The sequence below is a fragment of the Austrofundulus limnaeus genome, unplaced genomic scaffold (genome assembly GCF_001266775.1).
Source record: "Austrofundulus limnaeus strain Quisiro unplaced genomic scaffold, Austrofundulus_limnaeus-1.0 Scaffold59, whole genome shotgun sequence".
Lineage (NCBI taxonomy): Eukaryota > Metazoa > Chordata > Actinopteri > Cyprinodontiformes > Rivulidae > Austrofundulus > Austrofundulus limnaeus.
The window spans coordinates 2,115,687-2,133,437 of record NW_013952461.1 but is presented as its reverse complement, the minus strand read 5'-3'; the positions used below and the strand labels follow the sequence as shown (position 1 = coordinate 2,133,437).

At 38.7% G+C, this 17,751-nt stretch overlaps 1 protein-coding gene across 1 annotated transcript in view; it reads left to right on the top strand.

Moving 5' to 3' along the window:
* Positions 1 to 6,785: 6,785 nt before the first annotated feature.
* igsf21a (immunoglobin superfamily, member 21a) overlaps positions 6,786 to 17,751 on the top strand; it is a gene marked incomplete at its 3' end in the record, with an annotated part of 179,707 nt that continues 168,741 nt past the window's right edge. The window contains 1 exon segment of the mRNA XM_014009607.1: positions 6,786 to 7,292. Within this exon segment, the coding sequence (XP_013865061.1) occupies positions 7,154 to 7,292 (139 nt within the window).

The following is a 17,751-nucleotide window of genomic DNA, read 5'->3' as shown; positions in this document are numbered from 1 at the left end:
CTGCAATTGGGTTCACCCTGCCTCACAGCCCTAACACTAAGAGCAAGTTTTGAAAACAATTAAAAATATCAATGCAGAATAAATCATGAATGTTTCCACCACACAACATTTTTTTAATTAAAGCCATAGGAGCATTCTTTTTTTAAAGTTTGTAAGTTTACTTTTTTTTTTACCAGTGGCTACATGTTTTTATTTTATGGATCCTTTTGTTTCCTCCTCCAATTTCACACATACACATCTTCTTGGCAGCTTAATGCTTCAAAATGAGGTAGTCCTGTCTAGCCTCATCCCCTCATGAGTGCCCACATGATTGCACCACTGTTTGCAGGTGTCTGACAGAGAAACAAACACAAAGGTCGCATCGATGGTTTGTGTGCTCAACATGCACAATTGATTCATGTCATCTTGTTAGATGGTCCCAGTGACAGAACAATTCAAGCTTCGTGTGCAGTTCCACACCGCAAACATTACTGCCACATGAAGAGATGGAAGCAATTGAGCCACTTTGAACCCACTGAATTGTGCACAGTTCTTGACAATGTTTAGAACAACCTTCCTCTTTCGTCAAGACTCGTTGACACATTGTTTAATTGTTTGAATTTACTGCATTTATTTTTTTGTATTATAAAGTTTCAAATAATWTTAAACACTTTCTTTTCAACTGTTTGTCTTTCGCTTGTTAAATTGCGAGGGAAGCCTGTTTTTCAGGCTGACCGCAAGTAGATTGGTCTTGCAGCCTCATCTGTCCTCTGCACGATCCATGAATTATTAAAGTATTTTAAAGTGAAAGACTCTGCCTGTGTTGCTGATCGGGAGTCTGACAGTCATGTCTATTAATGAGGCTTACCGTCTTAACTAAATGTAACTGGCTTAAACAAACAGGCTTGGCTCCGTTCAGAATCGAGTCTGCAAAGTTGAAAGAATGTAAATGAWGTTCCCAGCTTGACCTGACTGTTGTGTGAAATGAAGCATTTGTTTACCCCCACCAAAGCTAATTCARCCTATAAATGCTAAGCTGATGCGACTGCTTAATGTTAGTGGTGGGCATTCCACAATCGCAAGAGGCACTTGGAAGGCAGTCGATACATTTAGCATCCAAAATGTAAAGTGCTGTTAGGAATCTAGCATTAGTTTAGCTTCCAGCTAACAGCTACTGAATAACTTTTATAAAACGCCCCAACGTTATTCATCTGAAGACCTCAGCAGAGCACAAAGATCATTAGTATTCAAATGTATTAAAACTTTTTATTTAGTATTTTCGTTTTGCTCAATTAGAGAAGTTACTCTATGTAGATTTCATCGTAATACTAGTGACGATACTGGTGAAGTTGCAGATAAATTTTTAATTTGCAACTGTTCTAAATTTCTAACCCGGTATTACTAAACAATATGTTGCATTTTTCTTGGTACTTTTTTATTTTATTTGTTTACTGAAATAATATAACAATGCAGCTGGTGTGGTTGAGTTTCAGGTGTTTTTTTAGGATGAATCTTGTCCAATTCACTTAAATTTAGGYTATTTTTATAGCTCCAGGTCACAACATATGTCGTCTCAGGGCACTGTACACAAAACAATCTGAAGAAGCCAACAGATTGTGTTGAATCACKTCAGCACAGTCTCCCATCCTGAGCACCACATTAGAGACAGTGGAGAGGAAAAACTCCCTGCTAATCAGGAAGAAACCTCCAGCAGAACCAGGSTCAGGACAGGMGRCCATCTGCCTCAACCGGCTGGGTTTGAGAGGACAGGAAAAAGATAAACACAGAAGGACTGGTCCAGGTGCATTTTCCTCTGGGAGAGAGACAAAGAAAACACACTATATTACAACAAACGTGTAGAGATGAGTGACTAAAGACAGCAGCAAATCAGAATCAGTTTTATTGCCATTGTCAATGAACAGGATTCACAGACTAGGAATTTGCTACGGTGTAAAGGTGCTGTAGGTATCAAACATAACAAAAGAAGAAAATACAAAGAATAAAGGAAAGATATAGTAAAATACAGAATTCAATACAGTATTTGGAGCAGACAATATTTGGAGTAGTGCAGTTAGATCCAATGATAAAAGTCACCAGAAAAACAATATAGTCAGAGTTGTGCTGTTTAAGAAACCAGTGATAAAGTGGCCAAGGCAGAATTCTAGAGTGACGTGTTCTAAATGTTCAAGAGTCTGACGGCAGAGGGGAAGAAACTGCTCTTATGGCGGGATGTTCTGGTCCGAATGGACCGAAAGCTTCTGCCCGAGAAGGTTTCGGTCCATTCAGACCAGAACATCCCGCCATAAGTGAGGAAATGTGGTCAATTTGTCCTCCAGCAGTCTAATAAAAATGGGATAACCAGCACTAGATGTGTTTCGACTACATACAAAGGCATGTAGCTCAAACACGTTTTGTTTTCTGTTAAAAACATGGTATTTTTTTTGGAGCTGATTATCCCATTTTTATGATTCTTCAGAACCAGGCAACCATTTACTCTTTTCCCTTTTTTGTAAGAAAATTTGAGTTGTGCAAACTAATTTTTTTCCTTCTCCAACAGTCTAAACTTATAGCAGCAGAAATGAGGAATACCTCAGGAAACCTAGGCCTATAGGATTTATCAAAAAGGAAAGTCTTTGGTCCAGCTTTCAAAGTGGACAGACTGTCAGCCTCACAGACAGAAACTGGAAGTTGGTTCCACAAGAGAGGAGCTCGATAACTGAAAGCTCTGCCTCCGGGACCACAAACTGCAGTCTGAGAAAGATTCTTCTCCTAATTCAAAGTCAATTTGTCCTGTTGTGAGCTGTTAGCTATTAGTGTTAAAATATTTTATTTAATTTCCTTCAGAGGAGACTTTGGTGGGAGGCTGCAGCTTTTTTTTTTTTTTTTTTTTTGTGTTCCTCTCCTTCAGTATCATAAGTTTTTTTATTTACTTAAGTTTGTGGTTTTCGAAAAGTCCAGCAGAGTCGAATAAATACAACAAAAGTCGAAGAGTAACTTTTTGCAACTGTAAAAAAAAGTTCTGTAACAGTTCACTTTTAGATGCCGCATTATTCCCCAACCTCTGACTCCACCAGCTGACCTCTGCTGACTCTTCACACAGCCTCAGGTGACCTTGAACTGAACACTGGCCACTGACCATCGGCCAATTCTGGCTTCAAACGTCCTCCTCCCTGTGCTCCTTTGCAGAGTAACCGGCCTCTCCTGGTGCTTTACCAGGATGTGCACCTCCACCATGATGAGAAAAACAATGCTCMTCTGGCTGCACGGCATTTTAGGCTAATGCAAATGGGTAAAACACTRTTCATTTTTAATCTGATACTTATGTAATCTGACAATCTGGCAAAATTAATCACCTCCTCTTGACCTAAATTCTAAAGTGAAAAAATGTATTTAAAACAATCCTATCTATTTTTTATGCAAGTGTAAATCCTGAATGTAAGTCCTAATCTCTGAGCAGTCCTGTTCAAAGGAACCCTCTGCTGTAGATAAAACTGAAAATCAAAGTCTTCAGAAAATTCTCTTTATTGTTAAATGARCATAACTGTTTAACTCAGCTTAAAATGGGTCAGAATAATTAGTTTGTGCCAAATTTTAGATTATTTTTTCAAAATTGTGTGTATTATTAGTATAAGTGTTATTGTTATTTGTGTATGTTTGTTGATGCTGTTTGGCTGTTGTGGTTTTCTCTTAGATGTAATAAAAGATTTAAAGGTAAATTTCCTGTTTTTATTGAGAACTTATGTTGAGATGTGACAAAAATAAAGGTGAATAAATTTAATAATTGAAAAAATTGCAGGTCATTTCGATCTGGTGCATCCTTTACCAAGTCCTTAAAATAGTAGCAGCTCAATGACACTGAACTGTTATGGCARTTTGCTCACCGTTTTACTTTACAAGGCAGGCCTGGACTATTTATTTCAGGATGAACAAAACTGTTTGACCTTTACTGATCTATTTGTGTTTCATAATGTTCTTTTCTGTGTTTTTTAGATTACTCATCATTCAAAAGAGGTGGATGACTAAATAAAAATAAAATAAAAGTGTGAACTTTTAGACCTTGTTCTTAAACTCTAAATCATTAGTATTGAATAAATTRCTTCTTATGAAGTTTTCAAACAACTGATTTTGAAAAGTAAAATGAAATCCAAGACCCAATGTGAGCACATCAAATACATCATTTTGATTAATTGTGCGTTTCACTTCCTCCTCCGAAACGAGCAGCGTCTTCAGCTGCTTTAAATTCAGCCGCGCAGCATCTGAAAACAGGTTTCAATCAGGCCCTGCAGAAACCGTGTTCAGCTCCTCGTGGGAATCAACACAAACCCGCTGAGTTAATAGTAGCCAGCAGTTCTTTGTGCTCACCTTTTTTTATTTTTTTGGATTTCATGGCTCAGTGTTTTATCCCGTTGGCTGAACCTTGTTTGAACTTTACGTAAAAATGTGCAATTAGACAAGGTGCAAGCTGTAAGCAAACTAATGTGCGTGCCAAAGCACAGGGAGAAAAGATCTATTCAGCTAAAACCCATGAGTGACCAATCTGGACGTCTACAGTTCGCCTTTTTTAGAGATGTCTTTTCACTAAAAAAAACAAAACCGAGTTAAAAAAAAAATCAGATAAACTGTTATTTGTTTGTTGTTTTTCGTGCAGGGCTGAATCTGTTTCAGACTTAAATTAGGTTAATTTCAGTAAATAAGGTTTGAAGAGGAAATACAGTAGGTCTCGTCAGATGGAGAAGCTCAACTGTGATCATAATGACATGCAAGCTAATTTAAACAGGAGGTTTTAATGAAGGACAGCAGGAAGAAGAGAAGCGATCTCACAGTTAAAATCGTCGTGCCACCTTAAAAACTCGAAACACTGGCATAAAAAAGGAAAGTGAGCTTCCAACGACCTAGTGTGGACTTTCACTGGGCAGACACCTCCCCAGYCCCCCTTGTTAGGGGGTTGGTATGCCATATGGGCAGCAACATGTTCAGCTCTGTTACCCTAATAAATTGTTGTTGACAGTGCCCTCTAGAGATTTGTGATAGTGCATTAGTACTGCAGACCTTAACCAAGACAGCAGCATCCTCTCCACCCTATAAACACTAATAAATATATAGCGCTGCATTTACATGCTCTGCAATAGAATAAGTTTATACCTTGAACTAATTTTTTTTCCAAGTTGTTTTTATGACAAACTGTTTATTCAAGTCATTATTCAGTGAGTCATGGCTGTACTGCATGTTAAGGCTTCAAAAGAGAGACTATGTGGCCCAGCAGACCTCTATCTTCTGCAAAACAGTTTGCCTGAGCTTCCTTTATTAGTAAAGGTCCCGCCGGTTCAGGGCTGTGCAAATCAATACACATATATGCTCGTGATATATTGAGTCAGCTTTGCAGAAAATGGGAAACCAATGACTTTCTTCATCAGAATATATATTTTGAGAGAATGGATCTGGCATGCTGGTGGCTGCTTTCATTGAGAAGGAAAAAATAATAATGGCTGAACTTTGGCAGGAAACTCAGATGACCATTTCACAAAAAGGCCTGTGTGAAGCAAACATCATTCAGGGTAAAATAGACTGGCAGAGCAGGGGTCGACCTTGTTAAGGTCAAGCTTATTAGAATGACAAAGCTTGAAGCACCTCTCAAGCCTTGACAAGTCTTGGAGTCTGGGAAAATACCTCTCCATCTTTCGAGCACTTTTTTATGATTCTGAAGATGACCATTTGGCGTGAAAAATAAGGTCTGGGTTAGTTTGTGTGTGCCGGTAAGCATAACGACAAGTGTTTTGAGGTGAGAAAGATGTCTTATTTAAAACAAATTCATGGCACAATTTCAGTGAAGGTGAAATTTACAAAATGGCTCTCTGATTTAAAAGCCAAAAGATGTGTCATCAGTTCTTTATACAGTTTCATAAACAACCTCCCAACTATAATCCTTCTGCAGCAGTGAACCTCACAAAAATAAAAACTCAACTGATTTCTAATCAGTAAAAACATTGGAAGTGATTTTGAATTGAAAGGTTTGGCATCTGGTTATGAAAGAAAGCAGTCACACAAATACCTGTGGCGGCCGTCATGCTTTTATTTTCCTTCCAGTTTTGGAGAAAGTTCAAGAAAACCGATTTTTATCTAACTTATACCTTTTTTTWAACTAGTAGCTGCAACACAAACTGTAGAAAAAAATGTAAAAAAATTCAAAGTAATAAACAGTGAACTTAGTGAAAACCTCTAATTTGTAGCATGTACAGTATGGYGGATGCAGAGGGGGAAAAATGATTGCAGCCAATTCAAACTGGAAGACTAAGCTTAAATAGCCTCACTTGGCCCATTAAACAGAGCCTAATTATGAAAGTAAAATAAGTTTTAATGGCTTTCTTTCAACAAGTTGTGTTTAAGGCTTAATCTTTTTTTTTTGCCTTAGTTGTTTGCACGAGTCCCACAATAAATTGTAAATCCTGCTGAGAAAACAACTTGATTTGATAATTTAACTTATGAACATTAGATCCAAAGAAACATTTTTGTTCACATGACATACTTTTTGTTTTATATTAATATAACAATAAAATAATCTGCAGTAAATGTTTTCCTTGTGTTGGACAACTGCACAGCTGGGCTTCTTTTTATTGCATCTAGCAGGGCTGTAGCTATACAGATATAGTATAAGGTTCATTTTTTTATAAGGAACAACAAAAAACAACGGAAACAAATCGGCTTAATGGGCAGAATTAGAGGGTCTGAATCCAGGGACGGATTAAGGAAAATTGTGTAAAAATAAAAGAGCGAGTGATCAGGAATGACTGCGCGTCTGTCTGGAGGGAGGGAGGAGAGGAAAGGATGGGAGGCTGAGAGAGGGAGAGAGAGAGAGAGGTGGGGAGATAGTGGAACACGTTTTTCATCCAAAGCTCTGTTTTTTCCAGAGCCCATCGCTTCTCGGCTCAGCGCAGTTCCCCATTGTTTAATCTGAGAGCAGAGAAAGAAAAGCTCTGCGCTCGTTCATTTAACGCATTCAGGAACTCGTCTTATCCCCCCCTCTTTTTATTCCTTTTTTAGATTTTTTTTATCTGACGCTCGATTTTCGCCGCTCTGAATGCTGCATTCATAGTCAACTTCTCCGATTTCCCCCCACTTCAGACTTGAGCTGCATGATGAACAGTTTGGGGGCACCTTTCAATCGCATACCTTTGGAATGGTGGGGATTACACAGCCGACACCCGGGGAGCATGTGAACGCAGATGGAGTTTGGGATTTATTGCCAAACAAGGGAAAGATGACCGTCTTCTCATTGTGCTTGCTCTTGTGCGCAGATCTACTGGATTTAGCCGTGGGTAAGTCTGACCCTGTCGTGTCATTTTCCTCTCGCACCCCTCCCTGCTGTGTTGGAGATCCAACGATAAAACTGTCACTGACTTGTGGACATATGTGGCCGATGTGGGGGGGAATAAGGCTTCTAACTGACCATAAAGCGGACAGCCGGATGGAGGCGATCTGTGCCATGCTTTCCTCGTGCCAACTTTCCTCCCTCCGCGCCAACCAAGTGAATTAAAAAAAAAAACTGTCTAATTCTCTGATTTCGCCCAGGCAGTCAGAATAAAGAAAGAAGAGCGGCAGCAGGCCGACTAATGTATTAAGTCTTATTACATCTGCACCGAGCATCAGGAGCAGCGCGCATGACAGCACCTACTTCTGAGGACGCAGAGGCGCAGCGCACTCACTCATTGTGCCTTTTGCACATCAGCATTTGCGCCGCGGAGCTCTMCAGACTTTTCTGTTGCTGCCTTCAAAACATATAGAAGTGTTTCATTTGGAAGTAGATCAGTCTTTTTTTAGCGCAGTGGTGGCCTCAGTGTCGCGTGTTTTTATTTATTTATTTGACGTGTTTGTGGAGAAGAAAGGCGACATCGTGTCTTATAAACCCAGATCATCGATTTTAACCGTGCAGCGCATAATGGCTGTATTTTCCCCCAAAACAAGAAAAGCTGTGTTCTGTTTTTGCCGTGCCTTATTTGGGGATGCGAAAAAAAGATGCCTATAATGATCCAGTTTAGAGGCATCATGGTGCTATTTCTGTTGCAGAGCCGTACACAAGTCTGCAGTTAGTTTCAGGCTCCCCCATTCAGGTGGAGCTCTCACACACACAGACACACAGCAGTGTGTTGTGTTGTTTGAAGGACTTCAGAGGAGAGTTCAGTCCTGCCTTAAAAACACAGCAGCAGCCTGTCACACAGACCTGTTAACACGTGTTGTTGTTTATCATGCTTTTATTTCTGACCTCTGCTGACCCACATAGGAAATTATTATGAGCCTGACATAAAGTTGAACGATAAAACGTCTCAGGCACTTTTTTATTTTTTTGCTCAAATGATAATGAAGTGCACACAGGTGCTGCCGCTCTCTCTTCCTCTGTCTCTCTGAGAATTACTGCATCTCAATAATGCAATCACACTGATTTCAAATAGCTTAAACTGTTAAGTGACTGTTTACACAGTAATCAAAGTTAGCACCTGCACAGAAAATTACCCAAACACTGAAAGGTTAGATTGTAAATGCGTGTGTTAATAAAATAATTTTACAGCGGATAAAACATAAATCTTACATGACATCTTTAATTGAAGTGGATGATCATTTTTCTGGCTTCATTTTGTTTAAACAAGTCAAAGCCTAATCTATTTAATTGTGTGTGGTTCTGTCAGTCAGAGATTGAGAAGTGCGTGACTCAACTTTCATTTCAGATTTGAACAGTACATATTTGAATTTCCCATCGATTTGTGTTTGCTAAATTTTGAGAAATTGTACAATATTCTTTTCAGCTTTAGTTGAGGCATAAATGAACTCTGTCCGTCTGCCTCTTGTAGAACTTTAACACATCTAAACTAAAGGTTGCTTCTTCAGGTCAGGGTTAGCCAGTGAAACTCAGCAGCATACCTCAGGCTTTTTTGTTGACTCTGAGTCATGTTGCCGTCAAACTATTTCAAGTACAAACTATTGTGTTGCTCTGTTCTTGTGCATTTTGTTTTTCATCCATCCATCTCTCCATCGTCTGCCACTTATTATGAAGTCAGGTCGTTGGTGGCAGCAGCTTGTAGAGAAGCTCAGACATTTCTTTGCATAGTGATCTTTTCTGGGAGGATTCTAAACTATTGTGAAAGACATATACCGGTAMGTCCCACTTCAATATAGTTTCCCAGTTGGATATGCCTTGAACTCCTCCCTATAAGGAGGCCTAGGGGCCATCCTTACTAGATGCCTCAAACACCTCAACTGGTTCCTCTCAATGTGGAGGAGCAGCGGCTTTATCAAAGTTTCTCAGTACTTGGTCCGGGCCTTTTGTGCAGGTGTGGATACAGTCATGCAAACCTTAGTGTGGATCAAACAACCAGACCAAGACCTATTTCTGAGGTGGTCTCAGTCCGCTTCCAAACGAACTCTGGTGCGGTTTGCTGCTGGTGTGAATACAGACCCGCCTCGAACTGAACCAACTACAGAAAACATATGGCTTTTTGGACTTCACAAGCCACCTTTGCTAAGTAACATTAGCCCTTCAGTGTTGCTAATGCTAACACTGAGCTACACAAAAAAAAAGCCGTTGTGGGTCAGGGAACGCGGAGCCTCTTGTCTCCTTTAGGTTGTCGCACACGTTTGACAACGCTGTCCCAAAATTAGAAGTATCATCTCAAAACCACCACTGACTGAGCTGCTCTTGATATTTGTTATAGTCAGTTGTATTAACTCCAGTGGTGGACAGTAGTGGAGTACATTTACTTGAGTACTGTACTTAAGTACATTTTTTGAGTATCTTTACTTTATGTGAGTAATTATTTTCTGGGAAACTTATTTCACTCCACTACATTTCAAAGACAAATATTGTACTTTTTACTCCGCTACATTTCTAGGAAGCTTTTCGTTACTTGTTACTTTTGGTTCAGCATAGTTTTGTTATCAGCTGTTGCCGTTTTTCTTTCTTGAAATGCAATTAGCCACACGCTACGTTCCTCATGGGGAACCAATCACAGTTGTAGCTCATAGGATAGATTTGAAATTACATCATTTTCATTAACAGTCACGAGCTCCACCTTCATTTCAAACAGAACCCAGCAATGGAGATGGTTGAAGAAAGCCAAGAAACCAGTTTSATGGCCACATGGCTCCATGTTTGAGATTTTAGGATTGAAAAATAGTTTGTACGTTTAAACATTTTCTGTGTTCACCGCGGATAAACTACATTTCTGCATTTAAGAACTCACTACTCATTTTATTGTATTTTTTTTTTTTTGCTGAAGTCTTTACAGGTGGTGCAAAATTTGTACCACAGTGGTTCTACTGTATGTGTCRATACATCAGGTGATTTCTGACAGTTCCAAGGTTCTGTAAAATCACTCTGAAAACAACACAGCAATGTACTGATATTAGATATTTTAATTTGTACTTTTACTTTGAATACTTGAGTATTTAAAATGCATGTACCTTTGAATACTTAAGTATTTTTAAAAGTAATTACTTCAGTACTTTAACTTGAGTAGATTTTTTGACTGAGCAACTTTTACTTTTAGTTGAGTAGATTTGACTATGTGTATCAGTACTTTTACTCAAATACTAGCATTGAGTACTTTGTCCACCACTAATTAACACCATCTTTATTTCTGGGTCTGTCCTGCCTCCATCATTTCTATCCAATGGGAGTAATAACTGTCACCTGTGTGGCTTTGTTTATAAATTATAGTCCTTTATGCACCCTAAAAAACCCTGCTACCCTGCAGAGAAAACCTGTTTTGAATGTCTGTATCTGTGATCTTGTTTATTTGATCACTGTTCAGAGTTTGTGACTACAGGTGAGGAACAGAGACCCACAGGTAAACAGAAAGCTTCACCTGGCAACTCAGGACCAGAACAGAATACACGATACTCTGGAAGCCACACCAATCCATCTGTCTACAATGCTTCACATTTCCTCACCTGTGAACAAAAACCCCGAGCTACTAAAACATCTCCACTTGAGACAGCATCTCGATTTTGTGCCTCTGGTGTGCCTTGCTCAGGGACACTGGAGGAGTTTGTCCACCTGAATTATCCAGGGAGCTGTGCTGTCAGGAACAGTTTATCCTCATACAGTTTCCCAAGGCTGATTGGTCCTATAGGTGACAGGCCAGACAATGAGTGTTTCCACGATACACATATGGACAGATGATTGGAAGGAGCTGAATGTACCTCGCTTGGGTTATCAGGGTTCTACCCRGGAGCCAGGCCTGGAGGAGGGTCTCGCTGGGCAGCACAGTGGGCCTCTACACATGGAGCCAATTGCTCAACCTGTTTGCCTTCCTGTGGGACCACCATCTGCTTTTTTTTTCAATACTTTTCTAATGTTTAAAATGCAACCATGTAGGTGGAAAAGTGAGTATATCAGCCTTTTTTTACCAGAAAAGAGCAAGTTGTCTTCTCTTATTTCAGATGATCAAATAGCCACAAACTGCTGTCTCCATTTATGCATTCTGTCTTTCTGGCAATTTAGCCATTTGCCAGTTTTTTGCACTTAATTTACATGCGGTGCTAGAAAGCTTTTTGTCCTTTRCAGTTTTCTCTATCAGTTTGATTTCATCTAGTCATATTGGGGTGTGTATATGTGCAGCCAATCTTGTGCTGAGTGAACATTTCGCTTTCTTCTCTTACACACTTACCCCAATCTGGCTGAACACTCAGCCAATTATCTTGCTCAAGGTCTGTTTTCATGTCTTGGTTCTATAACCGTTTTACATTTGAAGATTCACACTAACACTGTACTTAACTGATCTGTGGAACTGTGAAGCTGTGTGACATTCTTCAGTACAAACTTGGCTTGATCAGATAGTGGTCTCAATGTATTTAGTCTGGATTTCTCGTGTGCAGTTCTGTGGATGTCATTTGAATGCCATTATTTTCAATATATATATTTGCTATGCAAATCAGAGCTGTGCAGTACGTACTGTATTTTTTATTTTTCATTTACATAGTGTGAGAATTTATGCATTGGATATGTCATAATCTTTACAATCTCTTTGAGTAAGCAAGAACTGGATTTGTTGCACCGTCTCAAAGAATTCTTCTCTCACTTGGAACAAAAATRATTTCATCCCAAGGACTGTTCAGTCTACACTGCTTTTCATCAGTTCCCACCATCAGTCCAAGTTATTTTGATGGGATGACCATTTATTCTTGTATCTTGTAGCTTTAACATGAGTTTATCTAGTAAATGGACATATAACATCTTTAGTATGGCATGAATACTGTTTTACTACACACTCCACAGTTGTTTTGCTGTACACCAGACTAGGAAGAAGGCAGCTTGTGCGGTTCTGTCAGCAGATATAACAAAACCATGCTAAAGTCTGTAGTTGCCTGGCAACTTCACAGTAAGACCAAGATTTTTTGTGAAAAATAGTTTAGCCGAGAACACAACAGCTATGCTAAGTTAACCATTTGCACAATGTTATGTTGCATGGAACAAAGCAATGAAGCATCGTTTCTAACCTTTACAGCTTTTCCAAGGCAAACATCAACAGGGCTACAAGTTGTAATAGTATTTTTAAAAGGTTATAAAATAAAGGAAGTCTGCATGAACTGTTTGCTTTTACAGTTTTTTTAGCATTGCTTGTAGTTGTCATAGAAAACAGTTGCCATTATGTATCGTCAATGAAAATTATGTTTGTGTTGAAGTGAGTATAGGCTTTGTAGATGATCAACAAGGCAGTATACATTTTACAGCTTTTATATAACGTGGTGCCTGACCCATTAATGGTCATAATGAAATGAGTAACAGAGATGGAATTGAGTTTTCACAAATAAATTACTTGAATCAGTATTGGAAGCAGAAAAAAAATCTTGGGTCAGCTTCCTAGTTTTTGGATGGAGGGCATGTTTAAAAATCAACACCAGTTAGTTAAGGTTTTTCTTGCACCACAGTTCTAACCTCTTGCTAATGTTCAATAAATTTATATTTTATTCTCTCACATTGAGCCTTTTAGGTTCTGCAGAAGGTGGAATTACTGGCTGATTTGCGATGCCATTTGGAGAAATCGCTTTACACAGCCTTGGAGATTTCTTTAAGAGATACAAACCAGAGATTACAGTGTTAAGAAAGTGAAATGAAATTGTATTAAATTGCTGCTTTTTGTAGCTTTTTTCTCTTTGAAGCGGAGTGCAGTTAGTATTTCAGCTAATACTCATCTTCGGCATAGAGCTAATGGAAATCAGCACATCTTCAATTCTGAAAGAAATTTATGTTTCTTTTTAAATTTTAGATCAAGCCAAGAAAATACCTCCCACAGAGTAATATATTGTGTGTGTGTGTGTGTGTGTGTGTGTGTGTGTGTGTGTGTGTGTGTGTGTGTGTGTGTGTGTGACATTTTACTCAAACATATACCTATGAAGAGAAAAATCATGGAAAATGATCATTTTAAAGTGGTCTCTTAATTATATCTAGAGCTGTATAAAATATACATATGAATGCCTATTCTTTCAGTGTTTAGTCAGTTGTTGTTGTAGTAAACATTTGTTTAATGCAGGATTTGCGTAACTTCTAACAGAGATGTAAACTGCTTCAGGTTTGACACCCGAACAGCTGGGAGTTAAAGTTTAAAGAGCTGTGCGTGAGAGTACAAGGTGCTCTGTTTTTATGCAGATCAGGAAATGGGACAGGAAGGCTCAAGTGATTTGTAGAATCTGCTAATTGAAGGGATAAATGGAAGAACAGGCAACAATCATAAACTTGTGCTCACAATGTCAAAAGTCAGACATGTTGAGCCTTTGCTTTCCTTTCAATCTAACTCGCCAAAAACATTGGCTTTATTTTATTTTAGTTAAACTGTTGAAGTTGATTGAAAGGAAAAACACAAAGCTACATGTGATTAAAATTATAGAGCGGCTACCAAACAACATGCGACGTGTGATGGACTCACCGTCTGCACCGTCTCATTTTTTTAATATCATCTGTGGATTTTTCCAGTGACAGTTCGTATTAAATCTGTCTGTTGAAGGATGTGAGGAAATGTTTTGCTTCACGTTGCAGGACTGCACGTTGGCTTGCAGATGGGGTATCACAGCCGTGTTGACAGATTAAACAGGCGCTGGATCTGGGATGGATTTCCAGTTTGACTGTCTGCTTTTGAAGGCCGAAGCTTGGATGTTGAAAGAGATACTGGCTGGAATGTGGACTGTGGCTATGCCACAACCTAACAATATTTGCACTTCACATTACGCTGCAGCTTTCAGCAATTATGAAAAGCAAGTATTCACARATTTCAGTTTTCGTTTAGATTGTTTTTATTACATACTTGCTTAATCATCAGGACTGTGTAAATTTCATAAGCACATTTTTAAGAACAAGCTTGTGGTTTGTTTTTATAAATTTAAAATGCTGCCCTATGTTTGATGCATTCTCAACCCCCCCATTCTTTCCACTCTTACTTATTTGAATTATACCTAAAACAGAGATTCAGATGCAATAAAGTGTTAAGACAAAAAAAAACTTAAATGCAGCAGAAGGCATCTGATTTGTCCATAGGCTTGGTTATTTATTCAATAGCTATCTGAACTTTTTCCAAAGAAAAATAGGTCACAAGAGTGTATGAAAGAAAGATACAAACTTACAGGAAAAAAAGAAAAAATACAACAAATTCTTTCAAAAAATGAGGATACAAGTCACTTCTTCGAGTCTCATGCTAACCTGTAAAACATGCTGAGAGGATTCAGTGTAAAATCAGGGACTTGTAMAATTAAAAGGAGACTGGATTACATCTGAAAGCTTCACTGAGATGAAAATAATAAAATTCAGATTCAGTCCACTCTAATCAGAGTGTGACTACCAGTCATCTCCCTCAGCAATCACCTTCAATTAAAGTACGATTTTTGTTATTCTCACCATTTTTACTCCAGTTAGAGATCTATATTTGTTGAAATCCAATTTACTGTAATAAAGACAGATTAAAACTTGAAACAAGTTAGTGACCCAGAAATGACAGCTTTTGTTGAAGTGCTTCCCCCAGCTTTGTGCATGAAAACTGGGGTGCTAAAACTGAAATGGCTTTCAGTGAAAAATCAGAATGACCTGGAATTGTTTTTGCAGTGTGAAAATTCTCAGCGAGAGTTTGTTTTTGAAGTGTTTTTTATATTTAAAACAAGTTACTCATGTATGTAAAGTCTAAAATCATTTTCTGAATTGTTATGTCGAACAGAATGACGTAGAAGCTCTCTGGGAAGGGATATTTAATCCAGATTTGATTGGCACACTAAAAGGATCATGTGTCTTTCTGCAGACAAAGGAACATGGGCTTTTAAAGGCCTCTCAGCACTGAACTGGCCTTACCTCCCTTGTGGTTATGTCATGAGAATAGCAGCTAAACACAGACTAACAAATTGAAGTACATTTTAGGAAATTAAACAAATGTTTTGTAAATTGAGATACAAACACACATTTAATTTGTCTGGCTCATGATCAGAAAAAAAACATTAGTTGCCTATGGAATATTAGYCTGGTAAAAAACAGACCTGTCCTTCACTTTGCTTCGGACGAGGGTCTGGACTCGCAGCTATAGAGAAGTGATTCTTGCTGGAGGCGTGGCCTCTGCTGAAGTTTAAAATGATTGGATCGGTTGGCTGCGACGTATCCGTGCCAGCTCCACTGTGATGGAGGTTAAGCTAAGAAGCTAACAAGAAATTGCACGCGCTGTAAACAACCCTACTGAGAGGAGAAAAGTACCGAGCCGAACGAGACGACTGTAAATGAGAGCTGCTGATTTGTCAAGACAAATTTAATTTGGAAGCCTTATCAACATGGACTGGCTTCATTCACTTCCTCCACTGCCGTATGCTAAAATAACTAGCAGACACTGCTCAGAAAATCAACCTTGATCAAAACTCCGCCTTCTGTTTGTTGATTGGTCCAGGTAAAATAAACTACAAGCAGCTACTGCGTAGAAAATTGACAATCTGTTCTCTGATTGGCCCGAATGAAAATTCTCCCGAAGAAATCCTTGACTATGGGAGAAATCCCAGACGGAGCAGTGAAGGGAAACTAGAATTGAGCAGAGCTGCGTAGGAAGGCAAGGGCCAGGCTAATGGAATAAAGTTTTAACAACTATTTTAAATAGTTTGTTATAATTTTCAGTTTTAAATGTTTATAGGCAGTGAAGTGAAACAAAAATAAATTTGGGATTTAAAACTAACCTCAGGTGTGATATTATGTTTAATTATTAATTTTCCTTGGTTTGAAAAAAGAAAAGTAAAATTCTGCTGCTTCATTGCCAGCCCTAAATTTCAGGTGTTGTTGAAGGAAAGCCTGGCCTTTAGTTTCTTCAAAGCTACCTGTCTCAATAACATGACACTCAGAAATGTCTTAGAGCATGATAAGCCACACATGAGAGAATAATATATTCTTGGAATTAGCATACATGCCAACTATCTGCTTTTTGTGTGAAAACAAGTCATCTGTTTGACATTTGGATGTTCCAAACTGTTTTTTCACCCCCTATCCCCCCAGTGAATCAGACACTAGAAAACCATTTCCATATTTTATTTACAGTTATTCTCCACAGTTGTTCAGCTTGCCTCTAGAATCACTTATTGTCTTGTAGCCTCRAGCCCTAAGGGTTGACCACAGGGTAGATGTCTACCACAATACAAATAATGCAACYGAAATGGAGACCATCATGGCAGATCTGTTCTCCCTCTCAACACCCTCTGGCATGTTAAAGTAGTTAGGGGCTCAGTCAAGAAAACGAGAAAATGAAATCTTTCTGTGCCTGTATGGTTGAATTTTATAAGTGATGATTGAGCGAGTTATTAGAAAAGGCAGTTGAATGCTTGAGGCAGAAAACTTAGAGCACAGCAACTTTCCTGAACATTTGGTGGACCTTCACACTCTTTCTGATGTCTTTGGCTTCCAATGGAGTTTGAAGCAACTAAAGCAACGATGATTTACTGACCAAGTGGTTTTTGAAGATGCAGTGTAGACAATCACTGCTTTGCTCCTAAGTTTGCTCATTTATGATGCACAGATAACAATAGACCATGTGTCAAACTAAAGGCACAMGGGCCAAATGTGGCCCACGAGTGACATCYATCCARYCCTCTAAAAGGGCCMTGTGCTAYCAAGTTGTTGGGTTTAAGTAGCTGTGCCCCCTGGAAAAATAGCTGAACAGTTCTGTATTTATGTATCAAAATAAGTCACTTTAAATCCAGCATTGAYTATAAACTATWTCTCCCATAATGCATGTGGATYATGTGTGGGAATTCCCTGTCAGGAAGTGAGAGTTCAGWATTCAAGATGGCAACTATTCATCACAACTCAACAGTGAGTACAACTCTTACTTTTACTTTTGATAGTATTTCTGTATTATTTATTTCACATTTAGTCAGCCATACGGATAGTACTTTTTAGTGTTTATAGTGTTAAAACACTGATTCTATGTAGGAAATACCATGTAGAGCGCAGTTAGTCAGGGCGGGGTACATCCTGGCCAAGTCAGATGTAAATTACATAAAGGCAACTTTTCACCCTCGCTCACATCTGGAGACAATTTAAAGTTGCCAATTATTCAAACCTATGTTGTTGTTGTTTTAGCCCTGGGAGGGAAATTAAGAAGAAAAAACAAACAAAAGTAAACTAAACTAAACTAAACATACTGTATGTGCATGGAAGAACATGCAAACTTTATACAGAAAAGTCCCAAGCCAAGAAATAATCTTGTAAGTAAGGTAAGCAGTAAGGTAATTAGCAGGTTGAGTCATTTTTGCGTTCCCCTCTCTGTCATGTGGATG